General features: G+C 37.9%; 1 protein-coding gene across 2 annotated transcripts in view; it reads right to left on the reverse strand.

Annotated features, from left to right (window-relative positions):
• Nucleotides 1-13,861: 13,861 nt before the first annotated feature.
• The window catches only part of mmp16b (matrix metallopeptidase 16b (membrane-inserted)), a 33,239-nt gene continuing 21,039 nt past the window's right edge, over nt 13,862-26,061 (reverse strand). The window contains exons 4-10 of one of the 2 annotated variants that reach the window (XM_065269895.2): nt 22,485-22,789; nt 20,293-20,454; nt 19,093-19,310; nt 18,881-19,019; nt 18,600-18,750; nt 18,379-18,494; nt 13,862-16,171 (exon numbers count right to left, since the gene is read on the reverse strand). In XM_065269895.2, the coding sequence (XP_065125967.1) occupies nt 15,807-16,171; nt 18,379-18,494; nt 18,600-18,750; nt 18,881-19,019; nt 19,093-19,310; nt 20,293-20,454; nt 22,485-22,789 (1,456 nt within the window). In that variant the 3' untranslated portion in view covers nt 13,862-15,806. Of the gene's footprint in view, nt 16,172-18,378; nt 18,495-18,599; nt 18,751-18,880; nt 19,020-19,092; nt 19,311-20,292; nt 20,455-22,469; nt 22,790-26,061 lie in introns of both variants that reach the window. The other variant, XM_065269887.2, reaches the window with a different exon arrangement.

Raw genomic sequence — 26,061 nt, forward strand, 5'->3', positions numbered from 1 at the left:
GCAACCAGATATGAGCAGCCTAGCAACATAATAAACAAAGCCTTATATCTCTGGATCCGAACATCATAGAGACATGGGGGTTGGGTCTTTGGGTAATATTAGCTTCATGCTAGCTTCATGCTAAGTCATACTAGCTTCATGCTAGTTTCATGCTAGCTTTATGCTAATTTCATAATAAATCTTGCTAACTTGATGCTAAATCATGCTAACTTCATGTTAAATCTTGTTAGCTTCACGCTAAATCATGCTAGCTTCATGCTAATCATGCTAGCATCATCTTAATCATGCTAGCATCATGCTAAATTCATGCTAACTTCATGGTAATCATGCTAACATCATGCTAGCTTCATGCAAATTATGCTAGCTTCATGCTAATCATACTAACATCATGCTAGCTTCATGCTAATCATGCTAACATCATGCTAACTTCATGCTAATCATGCTAACATCATGTTAATCATACTAGCTTCATGCTAATCATGCTAGCATCATGCTAGCTTCGTGCTAATCATGCTATCATCATGCTAGCTTCGTGCTAATCATGCTAGCATCATGCTAGCTTCGTGCTAATCATGCTAGCATCATGCTAGCTTCGTGCTAATCATGCTAGCATCATGCTAGCTTCGTGCTTATCATGCTAGCATCATGCTAGCTTCGTGCTTATCATGTTAGCATCATGCTAGCTTCGTGCTAATCATGCTAACATCATGCTAGCTTCGTGCTAATCATGCTAGCATCATGCTAGCTTCGTGCTAATCATGCTAGCTTCATGCTAGCTTCGTGCTAATCATGCTAGCTTTATGCTAGCTTTGTGCTAATCATGCTAGCTTTATGCTAGCTTTGTGCTAATCATGCTAGCATCATGCTAGCTTCATGCTAATCATGCTAGCTTCGTGCTAATCATGCTAGCTTCATGCTACCTTCGTGTTAATCACGCTAGCATCATGCTAGCATCATGCTAGCTTCGTGCTAATCATGCTAGCTTCATGCTAGCTTCGTGCTAATTATGCTAGCATCATGCTAGCTTTATGCTAATCATGCTAACATCATGCTAGCTTCGTGCTAATCATGCTAGCATCATGCTAGCTTCATGCTAATCATTCTAGCTTCATGTTAGCTTCATGCTAATCATGCTAACATCATGCTAGCTTCATGCTAATCATGCTAGCATCATGCTAGCTTCATGCTAATCATGCTAGCATCATGTTAGCTTCATGCTAATCATGCTAGCATCATGCTAGCTTCATGTTAATCATGCTAGCTTCATGCTAATCATGCTAGCTTCATGCTAGCTTCATGCTAATCATGCTAGCTTCATGCTAATCATGCTACCATCATGCTAATCATGCTAGCTTCATGCTAGCTTCATGCTAATCATGCTAGCATCATGCTAGCTTCATGCTAATCATGCTAACATCATGCTAGCTTCATGCTAATCATGCTAGCATCATGCTAGCTTAATGCTAATCATGCTAAATCATGTTAACGTCATGTTAGCTTCATGCTAAATCATGTTAGCTTCATGCTAATCATGCTAACATCATGATAGCTTCATGTTAAATCATGCTAGCTTCATGCTAGCTTCATGCTAAATCATGCTAAATCATGTTAACGTCATGTTAGCTTCATGTTAAATCATGTTAGCTTCATGCTAAATCATGTTAGCTTCATGATAAATCATGCTAGCTTCATGATAAATCATGTTAACTTCATGGTAAATCATGTTAACTCATGCTAGCTTCATATTTCATCATGATAACTTTTTTAAATCATGCTAGCTTCACACTAAAACATGTCAACAGCCAGGTAAACTACTAGACTAAGTTTCTTTTACATTTCTGTCAATCAACTTTTTTGCATTTTCATGCACTGGTAATTCCTTGGGAATTGCATTTCTAGTTATTATTATTATTATTATTCTTCCAACCAAATTTCCGCAATTAATACGGCTCGAACCGCTTAACTTAGAAACTTCATTCAAACTCTCAAACGTGCGGACTATTCGGGAATAGTGTGCTATGACTTTTATAAGCGATCGGGGGTACGGTCTTCGCCCCAGGGGCGAAAAAGCAGCCGAAAAATCCCATTGACTTAACATGGAGACAAACTTTGACGAGTCGTAGCTCAGACCTAGAATTTCACAGAAACTTGTGACTTGCCACATTTGAAGAGGCTGGCAGGCTCTGTAAGAACATACCTCACAATGGGGTGTAAGTTGTACCCCTGGGGTGTAAGAGGCCCCCAAATTTCCCCATAGACTTATAATGGGGCAGGAATCATGCCCATATAAGGAAATAAAAACGTCCCAGATGGGATATCTTTGCAGCGCAGTGTCGTAGAGACATGGGGGTGGGCTCATTTTACTCAGGCATCCAATCAGTCCCTTAGGATCCTTATTGAGCTATTAAGCCACGCCCCTAGCAACCATTTTGGGCACCCTAGCAACATTTCCCATAGACTGCCATTATAAAATGCCCAGATGGATATCTTTGCAGCACAGTGTCACAGAGACATGGGGGTGGGCTCATTTTACTCAGGCATCCAATCAGTCTCTGACCATCCTTATTGAGGTATTAAGCCACGCCCCTAGCAACCAAATATGAGCAGCCTAGCAACATAATAAACAAAGCCTTATATCTCTGGATCCGGACATCATAGAGACATGGGGGTTGGGTCTTTGGGTCATATTAGCTTCATGCTAGCTTCATGCTAAGTCATACTAGCTTCATGCTAGTTTCATGCTAGCTTTATGCTAATTTCATAATAAATCTTGCTAACTTGATGCTAAATCATGCTAACTTCATGTTAAATCTTGTTAGCTTCACGCTAAATCATGCTAGCTTCATGCTAATCATGCTAGCATCATCTTAATCATGCTAGCATCATGTTAATTTCATGCTAAATTCATGCTAACTTCATGGTAATCATGCTAACATCATGCTAGCTTCATGCAAATTATGCTAGCTTCATGCTAATCATACTAACATCATGCTAGCTTCATGCTAACATCATGCTAGCTTCATGCTAATCATGCTAACATCATGCTAACTTCATGCTAATCATGCTAACATCATGTTAATCATACTAGCTTCATGCTAATCATGCTAGCATCATGCTAGCTTTGTGCTAATCATGCTATCATCATGCTAGCTTTGTGCTAATCATGCTAACATCATGCTAGCTTCGTGCTAATCATGCTAACATCATGCTAGCTTCGTGCTTATCATGCTAGCATCATGCTAGCTTCGTGCTTATCATGCTAGCATCATGCTAGCTTCGTGCTAATCATGCTAACATCATGCTAGCTTCGTGCTAATCATGCTAGCATCATGCTAGCTTCGTGCTAATCATGCTAGCTTCATGCTAGCTTCGTGCTAATCATGCTAGCTTTATGCTAGCTTTGTGCTAATCATGCTAGCATCATGCTAGCTTCATGCTAATCATGCTAGCTTCGTGCTAATCATGCTAGCTTCATGCTACCTTCGTGTTAATCATGCTAGCATCATGCTAGCTTCGTGCTAATCATGCTAGCTTCATGCTAGCTTCGTGCTAATTATGCTAGCATCATGCTAGCTTCATGCTAATCATGCTAGCATCATGTTAGCTTCATGCTAGCTTCATGCTAACTTCGTGCTAATCATGCTAGCATCATGCTAATCATGCTAGCATCATGCTAGCTTCGTGCTAATCATGCTAGCATCATGTTAGCCTCGTGCTGATCATGCTAGCATCATGCTAGCTTCATGCTAATCATGCTAGCTTCATGCTAATCATGCTAACATCATGCTAGCTTAATGCTAATCATGCTAGCATCATGCTAGCTTCATGCTAATCATGCTAGCATCATGCTAGCTTCATGCTAATCATGCTAGCATCATGCTAGCTTCATGCTAATCATGCTAACTTCATGCTAATCATGCTAGCTTCATGCTAGCTTCATGATAATCATGCTAGCATCATGCTAGCTTCATGCTAATTATGCTAGCATCATGCTAGCTTCATGCTAATCATGTTAGCTTCATGCTAATCATGCTAGCTTCATGCTAACTTCATGTTAATCATGCTAGCTTCATGCTAGCTTCATGCTAATCATGCTAGCATCATGCTAGCTTCATGATAATCATGCTACCATCATGCTAATCATGCTAATCATGCTAGCTTCATGCTAGCTTCATGCTAATCATGCTAGCATCATGCTAGCTTCATGCTAATCATGCTAACATCATGCTAGCTTCATGCTAATCATGCTAGCTTCATGCTAGCTTAATGCTAATCATGCTAACATCATGATAGCTTCATGCTAATCATGGTAGCATCATGCTAGCCTCATGCTAACATCATGATAGCTTCATGCTAATCATGGTAGCATCATGCTAGCCTCATGCTAATCATGTTAGCATCATGCTAGCTTCATGCTAATCATGTTAGCATCATGCTAGCTTAATGCTAACCATGCTAGCATCATGTTAACTTCATGCTAAATCTTACTAGCTTCATGTTAGTTTAATGCTAAATCGTGCTAACATCATGTTAAATCATGCTAGCTTCATGCTAGCTTCATGCTAAATCATGCTAGCTTCATGCTAAATCATGCTAAATCATATTAACGTCATGTTAGCTTCATGTTAAATCATGTTAGCTTCATGTTAAATCATGTTAGCTTCATGATAAATCATGCTAGCTTCATGATAAATCATGTTAACTTCATGGTAAATCATGTTAACTCATGCTAGCTTCATATTTCATCATGATAACTTTTTTAAATCATGCTAGCTTCACACTAAAACATGTAAACAGCCAGGTAAACTACTAGACTAAGTTTCTTTTACATTTCTGTCAATCAACTTTTTTGCATTTTCATGCACTGGTAATTCCTTGGGAATTGCATTTCTAGTTTATGTTATTATTTGTATATTATTCATTTGCATAGGTGGTTGTTTTTATTAATGAATGATTGAATGTTTATAATGTTTATTGTAATCTGTGTTGTAGATTTGTATTGTACTGGAGGCTTTTAACGTAAGAAACACACTAATATTGCCAAAATCATAGAGATGCCCAATTTGTAATTTACTGCATTTAACGTTACAAGCATTTAAAATGCTTTCAGTTTAGTAATTCTCTGGGAATCAAACCCATGACCATAATATTGCTAATGGCATTCTCTACTGTAAAGCTACAGGAAAACTTATGACTTCAAAACTAAACACCTGACCGTACACAGGTTTATGTTTGAGGAGGCCATTTCAGGGTTACTGCCCAAAATGACAAATCCCACCAGCCAAGTGTGATGGCTTCCTTCCTAGATTTCACAAAACAGTTTGGACTTTATTTTAAATGATCTCCCTGAGTGTTCATTTCTTGTAAGATGCAGTGACCCATCAACCTACAATCTGCTTGTTAGAATCTAATTCTAAGCAGGTCTAGGAGTATGAGATTTTCTTCTAAGTTCGGTACCTAGGTTGTTAGGTGAGGATCTGAGGTGAGCAGCAGAGAAATCTGATATCAGAGGACCATGAAAGACACTGACACCGAGATGCAGTTTCAATCATAGACAAAATTTTATTAGCCATCCTTCACATTATATAGGATGCAAAAAGGAAACATTAGTCACCTGGGTTGTCTGGCACAATCTTGTGATCAAAACATTGACGAATACGTCTAGCCAATAATCGTATGATTAATTTAAGACAGCTTTGTGTTCAGCCTACATAAGGGGAAGTGATACTAAAAACAGGGAAGTACGGTCTGACACATATTCCCAAAATATCATCCTTGCCCCGACCACAATTAACCAAAGGATATTTTCCAAACATAGCAAATGTAAGATCATTAATCACTGGGGAAAACTTTAACTGAACAGGCCAAAAAACAAACAGTGTGTTATACAATAGAAAAACCAGACACATAGCATTTCTATAATATGCATTGTATTTAACCTTAAAGACAGGATGAGCTTGTCATCAAAATATATGATTAGATAAGATGCCACTATGAAAAGGATTATCAAAACCATGTGAACATATAATGTGAATTAAACAGGATATATAGATATATATTTGGTTTGCTTACAAGTTAACTAGTGGGTGTGGGAAAGGTACATCTTTTAGATTCTTACAATGGCCCCTTTGATACACGATAGTGGATCACATCTGATCCCACACACCTATATCAGAATAGAAATGCATCCGCTTCATGTTTGAAAATCACAATTTGCATCACAGGTCGTTTGGGTTCACCTTCTATGGTCGAGTTATCACTAATCCATTTACTCCACATATATTATTTATGGCATGCACAGTTAATGTTACCCTCAATTTCTCACAGCATATAACAGTACTCATGGTACTCATTTGGAAAGCACTGGTTTCATATACTTTAAAATACTCTTCCCAATTGTCAAATTGTTACAAATAGCAATTTCCTACATAACCCTTTTTTTCCCAAGAAACCATTTATCTATGTATTTTTCTTTAAACTTTCAGATCATCATCATTCAAAATAAACATATACCACAGCATATGATCTGCGAATCGCTTTTGCAGGGTCGGTTGTGATGGTTTCCTTGTCTTCCAATACTCTTTGCTATGCTTTCACAATGTGCTCGCTGAAGATGATGAAAGCTTCGGTCACTGTACACGGTTCGAATCCTTCTGGCAGTTGAGCTTCCAGCAAGATCTCTCTCTCGTTGTTCTCCGTTGACCTCCGTGAATAGCAGTCGTTGTTTGGGTTTGTCTCCGGTGTCCTGATCCATGGCAGAGTGGTGTTTCAGCCTCGAGGCGTGAATCCACTGCGGCTGATGATCAGTCAGAACCCCGGTCCTGGTGATAGCAATCGCCTTGGCTGGGCCGTAGTAGTTTGGCTCTCCAACCCTTGTCGGTTTCAGACTCTTAATTAGAACACTCTGTCCGGGAGCAAAAGAATGAGTAGGGTTTTCTGAGGGGGGAGATAAAGAAACATTAGCACAGATAGAGTTCAATTTCTCAATTATGGACACCACGTAGTCTTCCTGTATCAGCTCCAGGTCACCTGGTGAAGAAATGCCAGCACGGCCTTTCACCCAAGGGGTGGGGAAAGGCCTGCCCATTAGTATTTCAAATGAAGACAGTTTTGTGGTTGAAGATGGGATCATTCTTATTTTTGATAATAAAGCAGATAGCAAAATTACCCATTTCTTTCCCGTTTCTAACGCAGCTTTGGTTATCCTCTGTTTAATTTTCGCACCCGTTCTCTTTATGACAGCTGCTAATTGTTGGTGATACGGGATATTAAAGATGTCAATCAATAGACAATGCTTTAGCTAAGAGCTACGTTACTCTGGACACAAAAGGTGTCCCTTTGTCGTATTCCGTTGTTTTCGGTATGCCAAAACGAAGAATAATTTCCTTTTGTCAAAAATTTTAACTACAGTTTGCGGATCCTCTTTATGATAAAAAATATTTTAGATTTCCAATCAGCGTCATGTGTGAAATCAATCTGATCATGTTAAAAAGGTGCCTCAGGGTGTGGCAACCCTTTTTTTTTGTTTTTCAAGGCGGATTCACTTTTGCACAGGTTAGACATGAGTTGAAAATCAAATTTGTTGGTTTTCTTTACATCTGCAACATAATCAAATTGATTTATTGCATTAGTCAACTTTTTACTACTGGTATGTGATAGACCATGGTAATATCTTATTAAAATTACCAGTCCCAGTTTTGGAAGTGCTACTCTCTCTCTCTCTTCTCTCATGACTCCCTTCTCATCTGGTACACGCTTGCTTCAGTGTTTGAGGTCCCCCTGCGTCGGTTGACTCTGTAAATTTTTTTTTATGTCAATATCATATATGTTAGTCACTTGCACAGCCATTGCAAGGTCTGTTTTGACATCATACTTAAATAGTCATTCAATTTGAGCTTGAGCTGCTGCTTTGGCAGCTTCATCTGCTTTTCTTGTTTCCCACAGATCATTTCCTGATCCATGACTTTTTACTTTCACTATTGCCACTTCAGACGGTAGCTGTACTGCTTTTGTGAACCGTCCTATCAAATTTAAATGAATTATTATGAATTTTTAAATGAAAGGGACTTACCATCTGTTGTCTTAAAATCTCAGGCTTCCCATGTTTTTACAAAATTTAGAGTTGTGTAGATTGTGGCTTTTTCTTTCATTAGCTCCTAAGCTCGTATTAGAGTTATCAATTCTTCAGCTTGTGCTGAGTTGTATTTTAGAGCAAAGGCTTCAATAACCTCACCAGTATCCGACACCACAGCATAACCACACAGGTAGACACTGTCCGATGGCTTTGCATATGAGCCATCCATATAGATCTGACCCCCCCATCTAGGGGCGAGTCCATTTAATCGGCCCTAGAGGAACAGGAAGTGGTCAATTCAAAATGCAGTTATGTTTTAGATCGTGCTCAGTCATGTCTACCAGTCCCAAAACTCCCAGCAAAAGTGGAATTAATGTTAAAAGTGGGCTGGATCGTTACATTTTTGGTTACCAACAGTGTCTCATACCCAGATCGCCTCTGTGCCGTCCTGTGTTGTGTAAAAATGTACCTACTTGATATAATGTGTAGAGTCATTGACTGTGACAGCCTCGTTCTCTCAGCCACCTGTACAAACAGAACATCAGCAGCCACTGCATAAAGACATTTCAGGCATACCTGTAACTACATTATCTAGTTTTCTAAACAGATATGCCACTGGCCTATAAGTGCAACCTTGTTGTTGCCAAAGGATACCCAGAGCCACACCCTTCGCCTCTCTCGCATGCAGGTGAAAAGTCTTTGCATAGTTCGATGGCCCAGAGCTGGGGCCGTAGTAATGGCGTGTTTCAGTGCCATGAAATGAGTCTCTGCTTTATTAGTCCAGCATATCAGTGATGCAGGCGATGCCTTGTGATCAATCATACTCCGCAAATGTCTGTCATGGGCAGCACACTCAGGTTTCCATGAGCGACAAAAGTTTATGAACCCCAGAAAACTTTGGAGCTGTTACACAGTTCATGGGAATTTCATCTTCCGGATCAGTTCAATCTGATCTGTTGAGGGTTTTTTTCCGAAGACCTGGCATTATGACGTGACCCAGGTACGAGAACTTTTGCTTGACCCACTGGAGCTTTTCTTTTGATGCTTTGAAACCAGCATTCCCCAGAATATTGCAGACGATAATGGAGGCTTTCTCACAGTTCTTTTCAGTCAGAGCAGAGACCATGATGTCATCAGCATACTGCAGAATGCAAACTGAAGACAGCAAGTCAATCTTTTTTTTTTTTCCAATGTCTTTTTCACCGCAGCGGAGAGGACGGATGGTGATTCAGCATACCCTTCTTTGTATTTGCGCCCCCTATCCTATAAGGCTAGCAGTGGCTGTGCGTCTGGATGCACTGGAACAGAGAGACAAAAGCAGCACACAAATAAATGACAGAAATACTTATGTGTGCATGGTATAAAATTTATGACAGTCGGCACATCTGGAACAATCAGAGACAGAGGAATTATCAGTTTATTGATTGCTCTTAATTCTTGTGTAAGACATCATGTCTTTCCATCAGCATTCACCACCGGGTTAATCGGTGTGTTGTTTGGCGTGTAGATATGAAGACACCTTGGTAAACAAAATTGTGAATAATAGGTTTAATGCCATCTTCCTTTTCTTTTGGCAAAGGATATTGTGTAATGTGCACAGGTTTTAAGTTTAATTTTGTATGGTTTCATATCAATGAAACCTGTATCTTTGTTTGACTAAGACCATGGGCATGAGTTAATCAAAGTGTCTACAGTCTGTGGTATGCGGGCGGTCACTGGGTCTTGGTCGGCCTTCTCACTTCCTCCCCCCATAGGCAGAGGATCAATGTATGTCTGTAAACATGACATAAAAGAGAAAACAACATGTGAATCATTAAATTTGATGTTCCATATTTAAGTTATGCATTATGTCTCGCCCGAGCAAATTAAGACAACCATCTGGTATGATGTGAAATTTGTGAAAAAATGGTTTGACACCTGGAGCTTACCTCCAGAGGTGGTGTAATGGGACAGAACATTTCAGTTTCTGGACTACCCAAAGAGCAAATTTATCCGTAGTTGGTCCCTCATATTCAGATGAAGACATTAATAATACTTCAGTATCCAAGAGAAATATATGCATTTTACCATTAAATTTAAGAAAGATTAACTTTCATTATCATTATCAAATATCAAATAAATGTGGACTTCTTCATTGTGTTTTGTTATGCCAGTTTGTCTGGAAATACTGTCAGATAGTTTCTGATGCACTTGCTGTGGCTGTTGCATTGACTGTCTATGTGATGGCGCCCTTGGATTAAAATTGCGCCCCCCCCCCCCCCTTGGAACGACAGTCACATTGCATGTGGCCCCTTTGTCCGCATACTAACACAGTATATCAAATCTCAGTTTCCTTTCCGGTGCTTGAGCAAGCTGTTTCCCGTTTGATGAGACTTGCCCTGAAAACATAGCATTTTCAGTTTAAACAGAAAAAGTCACCGGATGTATCAGACTCACAAATCAGTCTACTCACAGTTATCCAACAGATTAATGGTTGTAACCTTATAATTTACTCTTGCCTAGGATTAATATTTTTCAACATATTTTTTTTTTTTTTTTTTTTTTAACAGCGCACTCAGACTTTGTCAATCGGTAGTCTAGAATAAACTCATACTGCTTTCCAACATGTGCAAAATTTAGAGGCAGTTTCATTTGGTTTTATCTTTCTGTTTAATGCAAACGATAAATACTGGCAAATGCCAAACCGTTTATTTAGAAAAACGCGCATCTGATCAAAAACATATCCTGATATTCATGATCTTCCCATGTGCCTGGATAACGAGAGGCTGCAGTCCTCTTCCAGTCACATGGTTTTCTCATATCAGACGACGGCACGTATCAATTATGTTTTTATTTTATTTTTGATTTTTGATTTTAATACATCGCTCTCCAATGTTTTCAACAAAATAGCACAAATCTGCCCCTGTGACGTGTGCATAACTCTTGTGAGATTTGTAAAGCGTTCACGTATTTTACTGTGATTTGTGGCAACGGTAAACTTAGGCTGGTAGCCTACTATTCAACATAAAATATGGCGGCGCATCTTGTGTTGGGATTTTTTGATGTAAAGTTATTAAATTACTAACCGCTAACTTACTGACGTACAGTTCAACTTAAAAACCTCTATTATTTGTATACATAAAATCATCAGGCTTCTGCCTGGCCGTGGAAGAATCCTCCATCTTCAACACAATGTAAACAAATAATAGCAGCAACAATAATAGACAAACAGCAATAAGCACAAAGCAATAGACAGACACCCGGGTTTTCTGTGCTCCTCCACTCAGCCCCAACCATTGTCCGTACCGTATTAGGAATAGAATTTGGACATTACTTTTGTAAACTATGTCAAATATGCAAAAATCCGATTTCAATATATTCAGTAAAATATTAATTCAGTTTTTATTCAATATTTTTATTCAAATAGACAATGATCGTTTGATGTTTAATTATTCAGCATTTTTATCAATAATCATTCATTTATCAAATTGTTTTGTTCAAAGTTTGTTTGTTCACAATTTTTTCAATCAGATAGCTTATACAGATGATAGCTTTTTCAATGTTAGTTTTATTTCAAATCAGCTTATTAAAAAATATTGGGCCGTGCTCGATCAATATTTAATTAAATAATCTTTTATCAACACCACGATCTCAAATATACAATGAGCTCAAACATGTATATTTGGTTCGTTTCGTGGGCTGGTAGAATCAACTTCCAGCCCCATGAGGATTTGAATCACCAAATTCCCCCTTTTCACGAAAACGACTTCACTACCTGCCCCAACTGGGCCGAGTAGATTAACCAGTCTTGACTCGAGTCAACAAGATACAGGTCCTCCTAGGACTCAGGGGTAAGCGCTGTATTTCAAATTTATTAGAAATATCACAACACTTACCCCCTTTTTGTAGAGTCCTCCCCGATCTGCGGTGTTCGAAATTCGGTCTCCGGTTCGAGGATGTTCCCCCCTTTCGCCGGACGAGCGCCCAACTGTTAGAATCTAATTCTAAGCAGGTCTAGGAGTATGAGATTTTCTTCTAAGTTCGGTACCTAGGTTGTTAGGTGAGGATCTGAGGTGAGCAGCAGAGAAATCTGATATCAGAGGACCATGAAAGACACTGACACCGAGATGCAGTTTCAATCATAGACAAAATTTTATTAGACATCCTTCACATTATATAGGATGCAAAAAGGAAACATTAGTCACCTGGGTTGTCTGGCACAATCTTGTGATCAAAACATTGACGAATACGTCTAGCCAATAATCGTATGATTAATTTAAGACAGCTTTGTGTTCAGCCTACATAAGGGGAAGTGATACTAAAAACAGGGAAGTACGGTCTGACACATATTCCCAAAATATCATCCTTGCCCCGACCACAATTAACCAAAGGATATTTTCCAAACATAGCAAATGTAAGATCATTAATCACTGGGGAAAACTTTAACTGAACAGGCCAAAAAACAAACAGTGTGTTATACAATAGAAAAACCAGACACATAGCATTTCTATAATATGCATTGTATTTAACCTTAAAGACAGGATGAGCTTGTCATCAAAATATATGATTAGATAAGATGCCACTATGAAAAGGATTATCAAAACCATGTGAACATATAATGTGAATTAAACAGGATATATAGATATATATTTGGTTTGCTTACAAGTTAACTAGTGGGTGTGGGAAAGGTACATCTTTTAGATTCTTACACTGCTCAATTCCAAACTTTTTTAAAGATGTTGTTTTTTCCTTTGTTTTCAAAGCTTTGATAGTGTTTACGGTGCACAATATAAAATGTGTTTATGTTTCATGTCTGAAAAAAAACAAACGGCCGATGTCTTCTATGAAGTCCCTCCTTCAGAAATACGAAACAATCTAGGCTTGTTCGACTTAATGCGGCGCCGCAAGAACCAACAGCCGGATGACGTCAAAGTACAGCGAGAACGATTAGAGAAATCATACCCAGAGTCGTATGATAATTCATACCCAGTCTAATTTCGTCTCGCTCTCGCGGTATTTTGACGTCATCCGGTTGTTGGTTCTTAGCTGGTCTAGTGTGTTGTGATTCGACTGTTTAGTGCACGTTTTCCGGAAAGGTAGCTGTCCTCAGCAAAGGACAAAGCAAGGGGATTTCACTCAGGGATGAAAATAACAGCATCTCGATGGCATGGTGACAAAAACACTCTACTAACGCAACTCTTCCTCTTTTCCTGGAAGCGCAACAAGGTCACGCCCTTTTTTGGCGTAGGTTATCCCTGTAGGTGAAGGTTAGTCAAAAATTCAGAATATTGTCGTCATATACCTGGGAAGTAGATGGCTGTAGTCCAAACCAGTTCATCATCACACAATATTATACACAATTTCTACCATTAAAGCGCATATATAAAATGGCGTGAGTGAGTGTGAAAAGCAATGCTTTTTCGTGTGAAAAATACAAACCGTGCCTATTGATTATGTTGGAACGAACGTAGTTACTCATTATACTCGAAAATTATGCCGATATTACACTGCCAACAAAAAACATAAGTATCATGACCAGGATAATTGCTGGTTAAACGTCTGCTGAGAGAAGCACTTCTGATCAATGCATTTGAATTTTAGACCCTGCAATCAAAAGGCGCTCACACATTAGTGGAGAAAAGAAACAATAAGGGAAACAAAGAACCCCTTTTCTGCTAGATTCTGTAGTTTCAGAGTACCATTTTATAGCCATAGCATGGCAAAATAAAAAAATGTTCTGTATGATGAAATGTATTGTAAGAAATTCTGACATTAGAAAGACAAAATTTGTGTTTTTGAGTCAGCATGTATTATTTAATGTAGAATTGTTTAATAATATCTTCCAAACAACCTTTCATTGATTTCAGCTTTAAATTACATGTTAATGATGAATGGTTGCCCGGTACATTTTGTTAAAATTTCCGCGTTCACAATAATGATTCACACACCACATCTGTAATAGGTAATATTATTGATGTACTGCATAATTTGCCTTTCGTATCCGTAATAAAGACACTATATGAGATATATACAGCATGTTTAGATACACATCCAATACTTAAAGACATTGAAGCTTTAGAAGATCCGACCGTAAATGATAAAAACAACAGGTCACACAAGAAGATTCATGGCCACGTCTTTGTAACTGGAAGATAGAGCCGATGCCGATGGTATGGTGAGAACCACCATAGTCCATTATACACTCAAGAAATAAGTTCATTAAAACTAAAGAAGAAAAACAAGGCATATGCATATGACAATAACACATTACTCCACTTCCAAGACACTCAAATAAAAAAAAAATGTGTTCATCGATACAGACACTCAGTTGAGAATGATCCTGCTAACAAATGATCAACAGAAATAAGCAGAAAAGCGTTTGTTTTGATTGCAGAATAATTTCCTTTAACTGTGCAACAAATGCTTTTGAACACAAACCCATGCCAAACATATTACACTTTTAACAGAATGAACAACACTCAAGTATGGCCTTTATCAGGTAAATGCTGGGTAAGTGCTTGTAAGGATTACAGTGCTTGCAAGATGGCACTGTTTTAAACATTTGTTTTGCATTTTGCACCTTGTTAATGCACAATGCAATTATAATTTTCAAGAATATTGAGGAAAATTGAAAATAACTTATTTTTGAACTGTTATAATAGTCCAAAGGGTCAACTGAATCATTTATATTTACTCTGTATAGTCTCTGCATCACCACTGCATGTGTTAATTCTCCTGCGCAGCAAGTAGAAAACAAGATGCTGATCGCCATGACGACGACAAAGTAGTTGCGTTGCAGCATTTCATTCATACAGAGCCTAAGCTTAACTAAAAGCTCACCACTTTTCTATTACTGCCTTGCAAGCACTGCCTCCTAAATTCAGGAATAGCAAATCTAGCCTAAGTATCGCATTTCAAACTAAGCTAAAGTCTTACATAGTTAATTCTTTATTGATTCTCCAGAGCATCAGGAAGATTATTAGGGTATCTCTGCCAAACAGCCATTTTCAGCGTAATTAATTTAATTTTGATCGGAAGAACTTAAAGTCTGCAGTTTTGGAGAGGGGAGTAGCCATACACACTTCAAAACTCTGTTTCAACAGTCAGTGGCACCTTTAAACCTTACCGTAAGTTAGTTGTGTATCAACAGCAAAGAAATACCACCAAAGATCGAGGAAAGGATAACATTCACACAGGCACATACACAAATACACACAAAAAATAAAGTCGGCATGTGATTAAGGCATTCAACAAACTATTGCAAGTAGCCCCAATGCTATATACTTTGTACTTTGACGTGGTCATTCTGACGTCCGAGTAGACAGATCATATATATTCTGATAATGAATGTAGCTGGAAAATAAAAACTCAAATAATGATCAGTCATCCATGTAAATGAAGCCATCCTCTTTGGACACTAAGGGCATATTTGGTTTTGGGTATCAGTTTTTCGACACAAGCAAGTTATTTTAGAGTGACACGGCCGAGTCCTCACATAATAGAGATCAGTATTTCGGAGATAAATAATTCTCTACTCAGCACTGTTTACTCCTGCAGAGGGTTTCGACAGCAAGATGTCCAAAACCATACACAAGTGACGCATAGTCACCTGTAAAGTTGGCACGTTATGTGTTCGCATTGTCCCTGTTGATGCAAACGTTCAAGCTCAACACCGCAGTCAGCATATTACTCAAACCCCGCACCTTTGAGGGGTTTTAAAAGAAACAGTTTTGTGGGCGGGACACCTCGTGCCTCAGACCCATTCCTGCATGGAGCGCTTGCAGTACAGTATGTGCCGCTGCGTGTCCTTCCTTTTGAAGCGGAAGACGGTGTACAGCAGGACCATCATGCACAGGGCCAGGACACAGGGGATGGCGATGGCAACTGCTTTTTCTGTCCCACCGCTGCTCTCCAGCTTCAGAACGATGTCCACGTCGTCGTTGTCGTACTGGGACGGCTCCTCTTCCTGCGGGGGACTCCAGTCCCAGTCGGGGTCGGCCGGTAGCCCGTCGCAGCCCATGAAATCCCTCAGGATGGAGCGGGGGTAACCCGGCTCCACTCTCAGCCGCTGGTTGTTGAATTTCCAATATTCTTTCCCTTTGTAGAAGTAGGTGAAGCCTTATGAGAGAAAAGAGGAGTGTTAATTAAATGTTATATTGTATTATGCATATTGAAAAACGGCACTGCATCCATTTATTAAGTTTTGCAAAGACACACCTTTACATAAAGGTGTTTGCTTATATATTTAATGATTTTGATTAATATTGTTTTAAACTATTATTATTACGCGTCTCATAGGAATGCTTGATTCTGATTGGCCAGTCATGACATCTGCAGGTTTGTTTTTCCCTCCAACAACCACTCAAAACTAATAACAAACGGTAACCTGGATGCTGCAAATAATTTTACAGATATAGTTTAATATTACATAAAATATAAATATGTCTTTTAATAACATATATGACATTATATTTACAAATTATTAAATCATGTAGTGTGTTCGTCGTGACATATGAAAATCTTGAAATCTTAAGACTGAAAGTAAATAGGTTTTCCTGCTCTGTAAAAAGAAAAAAGTTGGATAAATATTTTATTTTTTAAATATATTAAATCAATATTTAATGTTCCTTACCTCACTCATGAGGTAAATAGCCGTGTCTGTTGTTATTGCAAAATAAACCTTTTTAGTGTGATACATATTTGATCACACTGTCTGGGCTTATTTCTGTGAGAACAACAACCGGCTGCCTATACATTATCCCTTACAAATAATTTATTTTGTTTATTATTTTAAACACAAAATCCTCCCTGTTGTAAATGTTTCTATAGGAAAAAAACAATATAAAAAGAATTTGCTTTCGACTGTAAATCATTAAAATGAAGACCAAGAAGATTTATTAAACGTCACATAAATGAAAACAAATGCATAAATTGGGAAACAGAAACAAAGCAAAGTCTAGAACCAAAATCAAAAATGAGGCTCAGTAGTCACTGGTGGGAAGTAGATATAAACCACCTGAATGCAGGCTGTCCCTAAAAAACCCTTGCGTGAACTCTGAGACTTGTGGGAAAAGCCACAGAGAGACCAATTATCAAAGTGAAGGAGTTTCAGAGTTCACCAGCTCCTGCGGATACGGGTTAGGATTCAATACTCACAGAGAACACTAGTTCAGAGAAAGCTCTTCTCTCTTCTGCCAATACAAACACAAACCCATGCCTCCAGAGTGAGCCAATTAAACCCAGCACCTCGGAGGGTATTTCAGGACAGAAAAGGTTTTATTAGTGGAAGTGCCGCCAATATTTTGAAACAACCTCTGCCTAATGCTAAAGCCATCTAACAAGCGTGTCAATATGATGATACGCATTTCTGTTGAAGCTAAAACCTTGTTCTAATTCTGAACACAAAGAGGGATAGTTCACCCAAAAATAAAAATTCTGTCATTATTTAATCACCCTCATGTTGTTACAAACCTGTATAAATTTCTTTGTTTTGATGAACACAAAGTAAGATATTTTGAGAAATGTATATAACCAAACCGTTTGTGGACCCCATTTACTTCCATAGTAGGTAAAAAGAATCAGTTTACAATTGGTTTGGTTACAAACATTCGTCAAAATATCTTCAAAACATAGAAATGTATACAGGTTTCTAACAACATGAGAATGAGTAAATGATGACAGAATTAAAATTTTGGGGTGAACTATCCCTTTAAAATGCAATTGGATTACAAGTGGATGGCGGTGGATGTACAGGTGTAAATGGGGTGTGAAACGTTTTGAGCTCATTCACTTTCGACCACATTCAGAGGTAGTCGAAAAGCATTGGACCGGATTGCTTTTGCGGTGTAGACACTCATGTGGTTGAATGTGTTTGAACAACCACAAAAAACCGCCTACTCTCCGCCTATTGATCTAATGTGATGTACGGAGCACAATGTTTTTACATCGTCCCCGACTTCTATCGAAAACTCACAGTGTAAAAATTAAGCGGCTGCTCTACGTCTCTTTCATTTTTGGTTTATCTTTGGTATAAGACAAGTTTATTTAATCAATTTCTCTGAAATATCCGAGAAAACTCATATAAATGTACAAAAAGTTTTCCAACATGTTTACTAACAACACAAGGACTCGCCCACAGACCACCCCCTAAAGTGATCAGGACAGAAGCGGTTGAAAGTGGACAAAATGAACGGATTAAAGTACCAGAATGTGTCTCTCTCATCTATTTGTGATCTGATTGACCAAAACGCATCTTAATACCAAGTATAAACAGCCCTAAAGTTAACTGCATATGTCTGCTTATCAGAAAAATCTCACTGGCTTACCATTCGCTTTGTCCACAAAAGCCCCCTGCGGAGAGTCTGGAATGCCTTTCCATACGGTAATAGGTTTTGGGTAGCCAGGGTCCATGGTCCTCATATCCTCATTGTACCTCCAGTACCTGTAATGGCAGAAAGGCTGATCTCAGGAATTTCTGGAAAAATCCAGTAAAACCATTACCCACTGGGTGCCAGTGAATGCTGCTACAGGAAGCTAAAAAACTGACCTATCCCCTTTAAAGAAGTAGGTTTTGGCCACATCTTCCCACCAAACAGCTGTTTCAATGTTCTGCGTGGGCATTCCGTTGCCAAATAGAGAAATGTCCTGAGGATACGTGGGCTGAAGGGTAGTGTCTTTAAACACCCAGAACCGGTTGCCTTGGAGAGAAAAAAATTGATATTAGTGTGAAAAACATCTACTTATAACATGATGTGGTGATACGTGGGAAAAATCTAGCGTTTTAAGGGGACTCTAAGCTTACTCCCTCACGTCTATATTTCTTCTTACCTTTAAAGAAGACAAATTTCCCTTCACTGTTTTCGTAGACAGCATCGATCTTAGGAGGCAAACCTCTCCAAAAGTAACTAATTTGCATTGGGTAACCAGGCACCACAGAGTTATCTCGAACCCTCCAGAACCACTGATCCTAATGAGAACAATCCAGCATTAGTTTATGCAATTTCATTTGATTGAATGAAATTAAGGTTCATTATTCATACCTTGAAGACGAACAGCTCCTGTCGTAGGATTGCCAAAGTGTTGAAACCCCCATCACATATGTTGGGTTTGGAATTGGGGTGGGTGGGTTTTGACTTCTGTGGTGGGCGATGGGGGCGACCTTGGCGGTCATGCTTTCGAGGGTCAGACTGAGGGTGTAGGCGAGGGGGCGTGGCAGTTGTGAGTAGTCTTGTTGGTTGAGGGGTTTTGTCTGGAGGACCTGCATAAGTGATAAAGAATAAAGGAAAATTAGTATTGCAAAAATTTAATATTATAAAATTAATGCATATTTTCTTTAGTTTGCAGTGTAGTGGATGGTTTCCAGTGCAATGCTACATTGCAACTCCAGACACAAAATGGTTGCTTTCTTGCCACATAAAGTCTAAAAAATAGAGTCTACATAATATCATGGGCTCTAGTTATGTCTAGTTATACAGCCGCAGAAAAACCACTCCATACCACTCCAGTTTTGCCTTCAATCATTATTTCTTTATGTATTATGACCATTTATGTCCAGTGTCTGTTGAATTCCAACAAAAGCAACCTCATGAGCAACATAAAGTCACCCAACAGCAATATAAAAGACTGGATACAAAGACATTAAAGATGTAATTAAAAATCATTTTGATAAAACAGTTTCTTATTGAGGAATAAATTTGAACTTATGTTCTCTACAGTATTCAAGATCAGAAAAAACAGTTTTTTGTTGTTTCTATTTTTGTAATTTAATGCAAATAAAAACATTATTTTTATCAAGAACTTGGCAGAAATGTTGTCGGTAGTTGGCAGAATGAAACAAAAATGATCATTTTACTTAAACACATTCCTATACATTTATGAAAAACTGAAAATATGCTTGAAATGGTCTCTTTATTTTTCCTGCTGCTGTATATCATGTAAAATTACTTTTTGTCTTTTTTATCACTTACTGGGTAAAAGTCATAAGTCTGCCAACAAAGAGAATTGAAAGCTCTTTTAAACAAGCTGCATTATTTAATATAGTATTCATATCCATAGCACAAAACAATGAAGAAGTGTTCTCCACAAATACTTAATATTACAGGTTTGTTTAAATGCATAATATGAGCAATAGTAAAACCCAAGCATGCCTTAGCAAACATTACTTACAATAACTGGAATATAAATGCTAATAGACAGTTATGAAAAAACAATGCATTTTAATACCAGAGGTTTAAACACACCATATATTTTTTGGATTCCCTGTAGATCATCATGAGGCAGTTTGAAGCTCTCCGTGTCCATGTACTGGTAGAATGGAGCCATTATGGCTGTTGGATCATTAGAATGTTCCAGTCCCAAAGCATGACCAAGTTCATGGACCGCCACAAGAAACAGATCATTGCCTACAAAACATAAAATAGGATTCATGAAAATACAAACACGGGATTTGCTTTTCTTTATGATTTCTTAAAAAAAAATGTTTTGCATTGTACATTTAAGAAAAACATCTGACATTATGACTCATCCAGCACAGCATCCATGTCTATGAAAAGATGCAAAACCTTCTTAATGCGTCGAAAGTGTTTTCTTGTAAATAAAATTTATTTACTTATGTTTAGGTGAAGTAATTTCACTTTAATAACAATGAAAATGTTATTATTCAATAACTAAAAAGCCTTATTTTCATAAATGTCACTTCTAAATGTCATTTCATTATTTTTAAACAATTTCTTTCACTGCAAAACCCTCTAAGTGCATGTCTTCACATCTAAAAAGTCTTCAGTTACTCTTTACTGTTCGGTCTAAATAAAGGTAAAAGGCTAAAACATTTTGTCTATATTTCAATACACTGCTGTCATTTATCCAACTCTTCTTCTGTGCACTTAGAGGATTTTGCTGAAAAATCATTGTGTAGTTTAAACGAAAACTGCCAGCAAACTGAATGGCCTTAGTCTGGTATTAAACAAATGTATTTGATGAATGTATAATACGTACAAAGAGCAACTCTTTTTGACAGAGGTGGCGTTTAGTGGCTTTTGCATCTGAGCTCTATACAGATGAAAGGCTACAGGCACAGTGGGTAAACAAGATTTGCTGATGTGTCTCGGCAGAAATTATAGGTCTTTGCCCAGTGATGATACTGGACTGCATGATGATCGCATATTACACCAAAAATGTAAGACAAGATCAGATGTGAGAGTAAGTCATTGATCTTGTACACCCAAGCTTGCTTTTATATTCAGTGCAAACTTTGTCTGCGTGTGTACAGAGCATCAGTTGCTTTGGAAACTAACACAGATTTTATTACACAAGACAATGTAACTATAAATATCATTCATCCAATGAATGAAAAGTTATGTAACATGTCATTTTAAACCCATATGACTTTCACCTATTGAAATTTTAGTTTTTCACTGAAAAGAAAGTAAGTCCTGGGGTTAGAACAACATGATAATAAAATATCTATACTTTAAACTATTCTTGATTTTTGAGGTAATTACTATGTGAAATTTTGAACCTAGTGTTGCAATAAAAGACCTTTAATTCTAAAGCTTTAAAAATACTCTGTAATAGTGACCCTCCCTCTATTACATTCCCTGTATAGTCGTACTTATCCAAAATCACACGCTGGCTGGGATCTGAGTAACATTGTGTATATTGTCTCAAACAGGGCAATTATAGTAACACTGTGTGAATGCGGTAAGAATGCGGTAACGATTCAGCTGTGGAAGATGAATGTACTGTAAAGAAACCACACAGTGTGTTGTCCATATGGGCTGCGGTCATTCTAATGAGGCCGTAACCATGGGACAGTATTATGCCAGGCACGCATTACACCAGAGACAGCGACAAAACAAACAACCGCGGGTCCTGAGTGCAGGCAGCAGTAAAAATGCCAGAGTCGTCGTAGGCATTCATTAACATCGGCTGAGACATTTCAGTGAAGGGAGATGATCATCTAAAAAGCTCTTTGCATCCAGACGGGCCCAGGTAATTAAAGCTGAGTGCCTCTAAGTGTGGCTCATAGTGAAGAGGCAGATCAGATGACCTCTTATTTAATGGGTGTAACCGTACTGAAATACTACATATCAAAGATGACATCTGACATGTACGCTAACACGTACAGGTATACACATATAGTACACACACACACATCCAAATCACCCACACTGATATATTCAGTTTATCAAGCTACAAGTTTGTTAAAACACAGATTCCACTATGCAAATGAAGTACTAATTTGCTTAAATAAATCAAAATCGTTTTTAACTGATTATAATATTGTTTCCAGTGTGGGTCTCTGGATATCCATGTTAATGCTTGTTAACATTTTAGCTGCTCCGTCATATTTGCATAGTCTGCTGGAACGACAACTTTATTAGTTAGTCAATGGTTGAAATTGAAAATGTGACCTAACCTGCCGTTCTCTCACCATCATGGTTTGGGTTGCCCAGTGTCCAGGGTTCGTCAGAATCGAAGTGCGTGTCGCCCCCTATGCCTGGCCCCGGGAAATAAGCATGGGCCAGGAAGCCTCCCTCTCCATCAAAAGGTGAGCTGTCGCCATGGAAACCAGAGGCAAAGATGATGGTAATGTCTACGTCACGCTTGCCGCTTTCCAGAGCGCTGTACGGCACGGCCTCAAAGCGTAAAGGCGTGACACCTTGCCATACGTCGAACGCCCGACGAATGGCCTCATGGGTTTCTCGTGCACCCACTTTAGGAGTGACATTTTTTATGCTGAAAAACAAAAACAAACAAACAATTTTAAACGTTAATGTGTCGTATTTACCAGTATAGTTGATATCTCTAGCAAACTCTAGTGTAATCTATGACTACGTATTGTAATTGTATAACAAGTCCTTGAAATATATCATATCTAAGTCTGAAAATATATTATGTAAGCCATAATTTATAAACAAACTCAAACTTAAGTACTGTATTATTGCCATGGGTATCTTGTATTTGTATTGCCGCTTGATGCCTTAGGGCTTTGTACTTCAGGGCTTTTCATTTCTAAATACATTCGAGCACTGCAGCACTGTAATTTGACACACACTGAATGCAGATGAATAACCTGTGCTATAATTTCATTCTCATGACTGGATAAGAGAAATGATCAATAAGCAGGCTGCTTCAGAAAAATAATTTATCACTGCGGTTGGTTGGATGAGTAACTAACCCTTGTATATATGTACAGCACATGTGCACATGTATACTGTAAGCATATACTGTACAACTTTAAAACAGACACAGGCCACAGCACAAGTATTAGATTATCATTCCAGTACTTAATGTGTTATAATTTATTTTTAAAGGGCACCTATTTCATTGCTAAACACAATGTTATTTTGTGTATTTGGTTTAATATACACATGATAATTTGGTGTTTGTGTGGTTTAGGGTTCAAAAAGCACATTATTTTCCACATACCGTACATTTATGTAGCTCCAGATTTTACTCTCAAAACGCACGGGTTTTGTACAAAACTCACCGATTTGAAAAGCGCTGTGTCCCTGATTGGCCAGTGATTGGCCTGAATACCTCTGACGTCAGCCGGACATGTGACGCTCCTTACCATGTTTGAAAGATTTGGTCACAATGCAATGCTAACAGGAGTTAACTTACAGGTTGTGAGTCAAAGCGAGAGGAATTATGATAATGTTGGTCTTGTCTACATCGCCAATCCCAGGAAGTCAACTGTTGCCTACATTCTGTCTGTTTGTTGTAGAAGAGTCCAAGAAAAGAGATTAACATTGGAGACGATAACTCATGTCATCGTTTACTTTGGGGCTTGTACATTTTGCATATCGTTAACATGTACTAATACACACTTATACACCAAAGGAAATGTAAAATCGTGAATTGGACCATAGGTGCGTTTAATGCTGTAAATTGCAGCATCAAAATCTTTATCATTGTGATTCATACAATACTATAATACATACTACAATATTACTATATTATACTAATATTAACTATTTTTATACTATAACTCTACTGTTACTATTATTAATGTAATTAATACAGTATTAAAACAATATTATTATAATATTACCATTACAATATTACTGCACAGTAAAAAAAGCAAGTCAATTCCACCTACTATTTTAGGGTTTGACTTAAAAAAGTTGAAATAACTTATAAAAAACAATTTGAAATTGTTTAACTTAATTAGTGAAGTTAAAAGGACAATGTGTAGTTTTTTTAGTATTTTATTAGTCACAATCAATGTCGTTATTCATAAATATGTCCTCATTGGTGTCAAATGACCTCTGCCAATGATCTGACTTTTCTTTGTAAGCTTAGAATTTCTTCTCTTTACTTACATTGAACGGGTAAGTCCAAGAAGGCTTCCATGTCGTAACGGCATATTGATAAACTATAATAGCCGAGAGGGACAAAAAGCACTAGCCTACCAATGCGTTTCCACTACGCGTTTTTGTTCAGAACATGTGAACCAGCTGAAACGGACAAGGAGATAACTAAGTACATAACAGCTACCGTAGTAACAATACGCATTTGGAAAAGCGAGGCGCTAGAGAGCACTATTCGTTTGAATGCAAAATACAATTTCATTACTAGATGGGGGAAAATCCTACTTACTGTTACTGTTGAAATAAAATAATGCATTTTAACAGTGTGTACATCTGTAAAACCATACACAGACCTAAATCCATTATGATTTATTTTTAGTACTGCAAAAACCTTGGGACACTAAAAACATATGACATGTACAGAAAGATAAACATGCAGATTTGGAACTAGTTGGTAAATGATGATTAAATTAAAACATGTTGGCAGAACTTCTCCTAAAAAAAATCAGGTGAAAAAGCAAGTAAAAGAGACATTTTTTTAATCTATGAAGCTCAAAAGTGAACTCTGCAAACTGCCCTGAGACTGGCATCTCTGCTGAACTCTCCACATTGAAGTCTTTATCTTCTCCTAACAGACCGAGAGACCCAGAAAATCTCAGCTGATACTTCTCTATAGAGGCCAGTCACTCACTGCCAAACTCATCTTCATTTACATTCCATTTGCATAGGGGGCCCATCAATTAAAAAAGCAGGATTTGAATAAATCATTTCCCTTATCGCCTGCTGTAACCAGGAAAGTCTAAATTGAGGTGAGAGAACGCTCTATTTCTCCAAGCCTTTTACAAGGTAATCTCAGGGGAATTCAAATATGTTTCTTGAAGGTTAAAGAGTGAATGCTGGAGGTTATAACATGGTTGGCTGTGCCTTCATTGCAGTGCAGTAGGCTATATAGGATGGTGGAGACAGAATGGTTTGGTGGATGACCAGATCAGGATTTAGTAAAATGAACATCAGTGCTGCTCTTGACACAATGGTTTAATTTGAAAATAAATCAGCCATAATTAGCATCTATGAATAGGAAGTGACATTATTGTTGAAATATTAGGTATTAAACATAACTACATTTAAGTTACAGTCTGCTGTTACTGTATACATTCATGTTTATATGCTAATAACATTTCCCTGCCAATGACGCTTCCCTTTTTAGTTTTACGGTTACTGAAGTATCAGCTAATTCAACAACATTGTAATCTCCATGTATGTTTTGATCTTTGTTCTGAATCTGATCTCTACCAAAAGTCCTTTACAAAAATGCAATTATTTCAGTTTTTTTACTTTAAAAAACCTACCCATATTTGAGAAGTTATAAAAAGAGAACAAATATTTTTTTCTTCGTTTTGTTTGTTTATTTATTTGTTTAAAAGCAGAGGGTCTGCTCTTTCATTTAAAGTATATTTTATGTTTATATACGGTACTGTGCAAAAGTCTTAGGCCACCATGCTACCATTACATGTGTTGTTTTTGCAATTGTATAGTGATCATATATGATTATTTTTCAGTCTCTATTAGAATACAACCAGAAAATACAGGAAATGTGTTTGTAGTATTAAAAACAGTATAAAAGTATAAGCTGAAGTGTCAAGTATTTAGGGTAAACTCCCCTTCCACTTGAGCAATAGCAGGCAGCTGCAGGAT

The sequence above is a fragment of the Paramisgurnus dabryanus genome, chromosome 6 (assembly GCF_030506205.2).
Source record: "Paramisgurnus dabryanus chromosome 6, PD_genome_1.1, whole genome shotgun sequence".
In the NCBI taxonomy this organism is placed as follows: Eukaryota; Metazoa; Chordata; class Actinopteri; order Cypriniformes; family Cobitidae; genus Paramisgurnus; species Paramisgurnus dabryanus.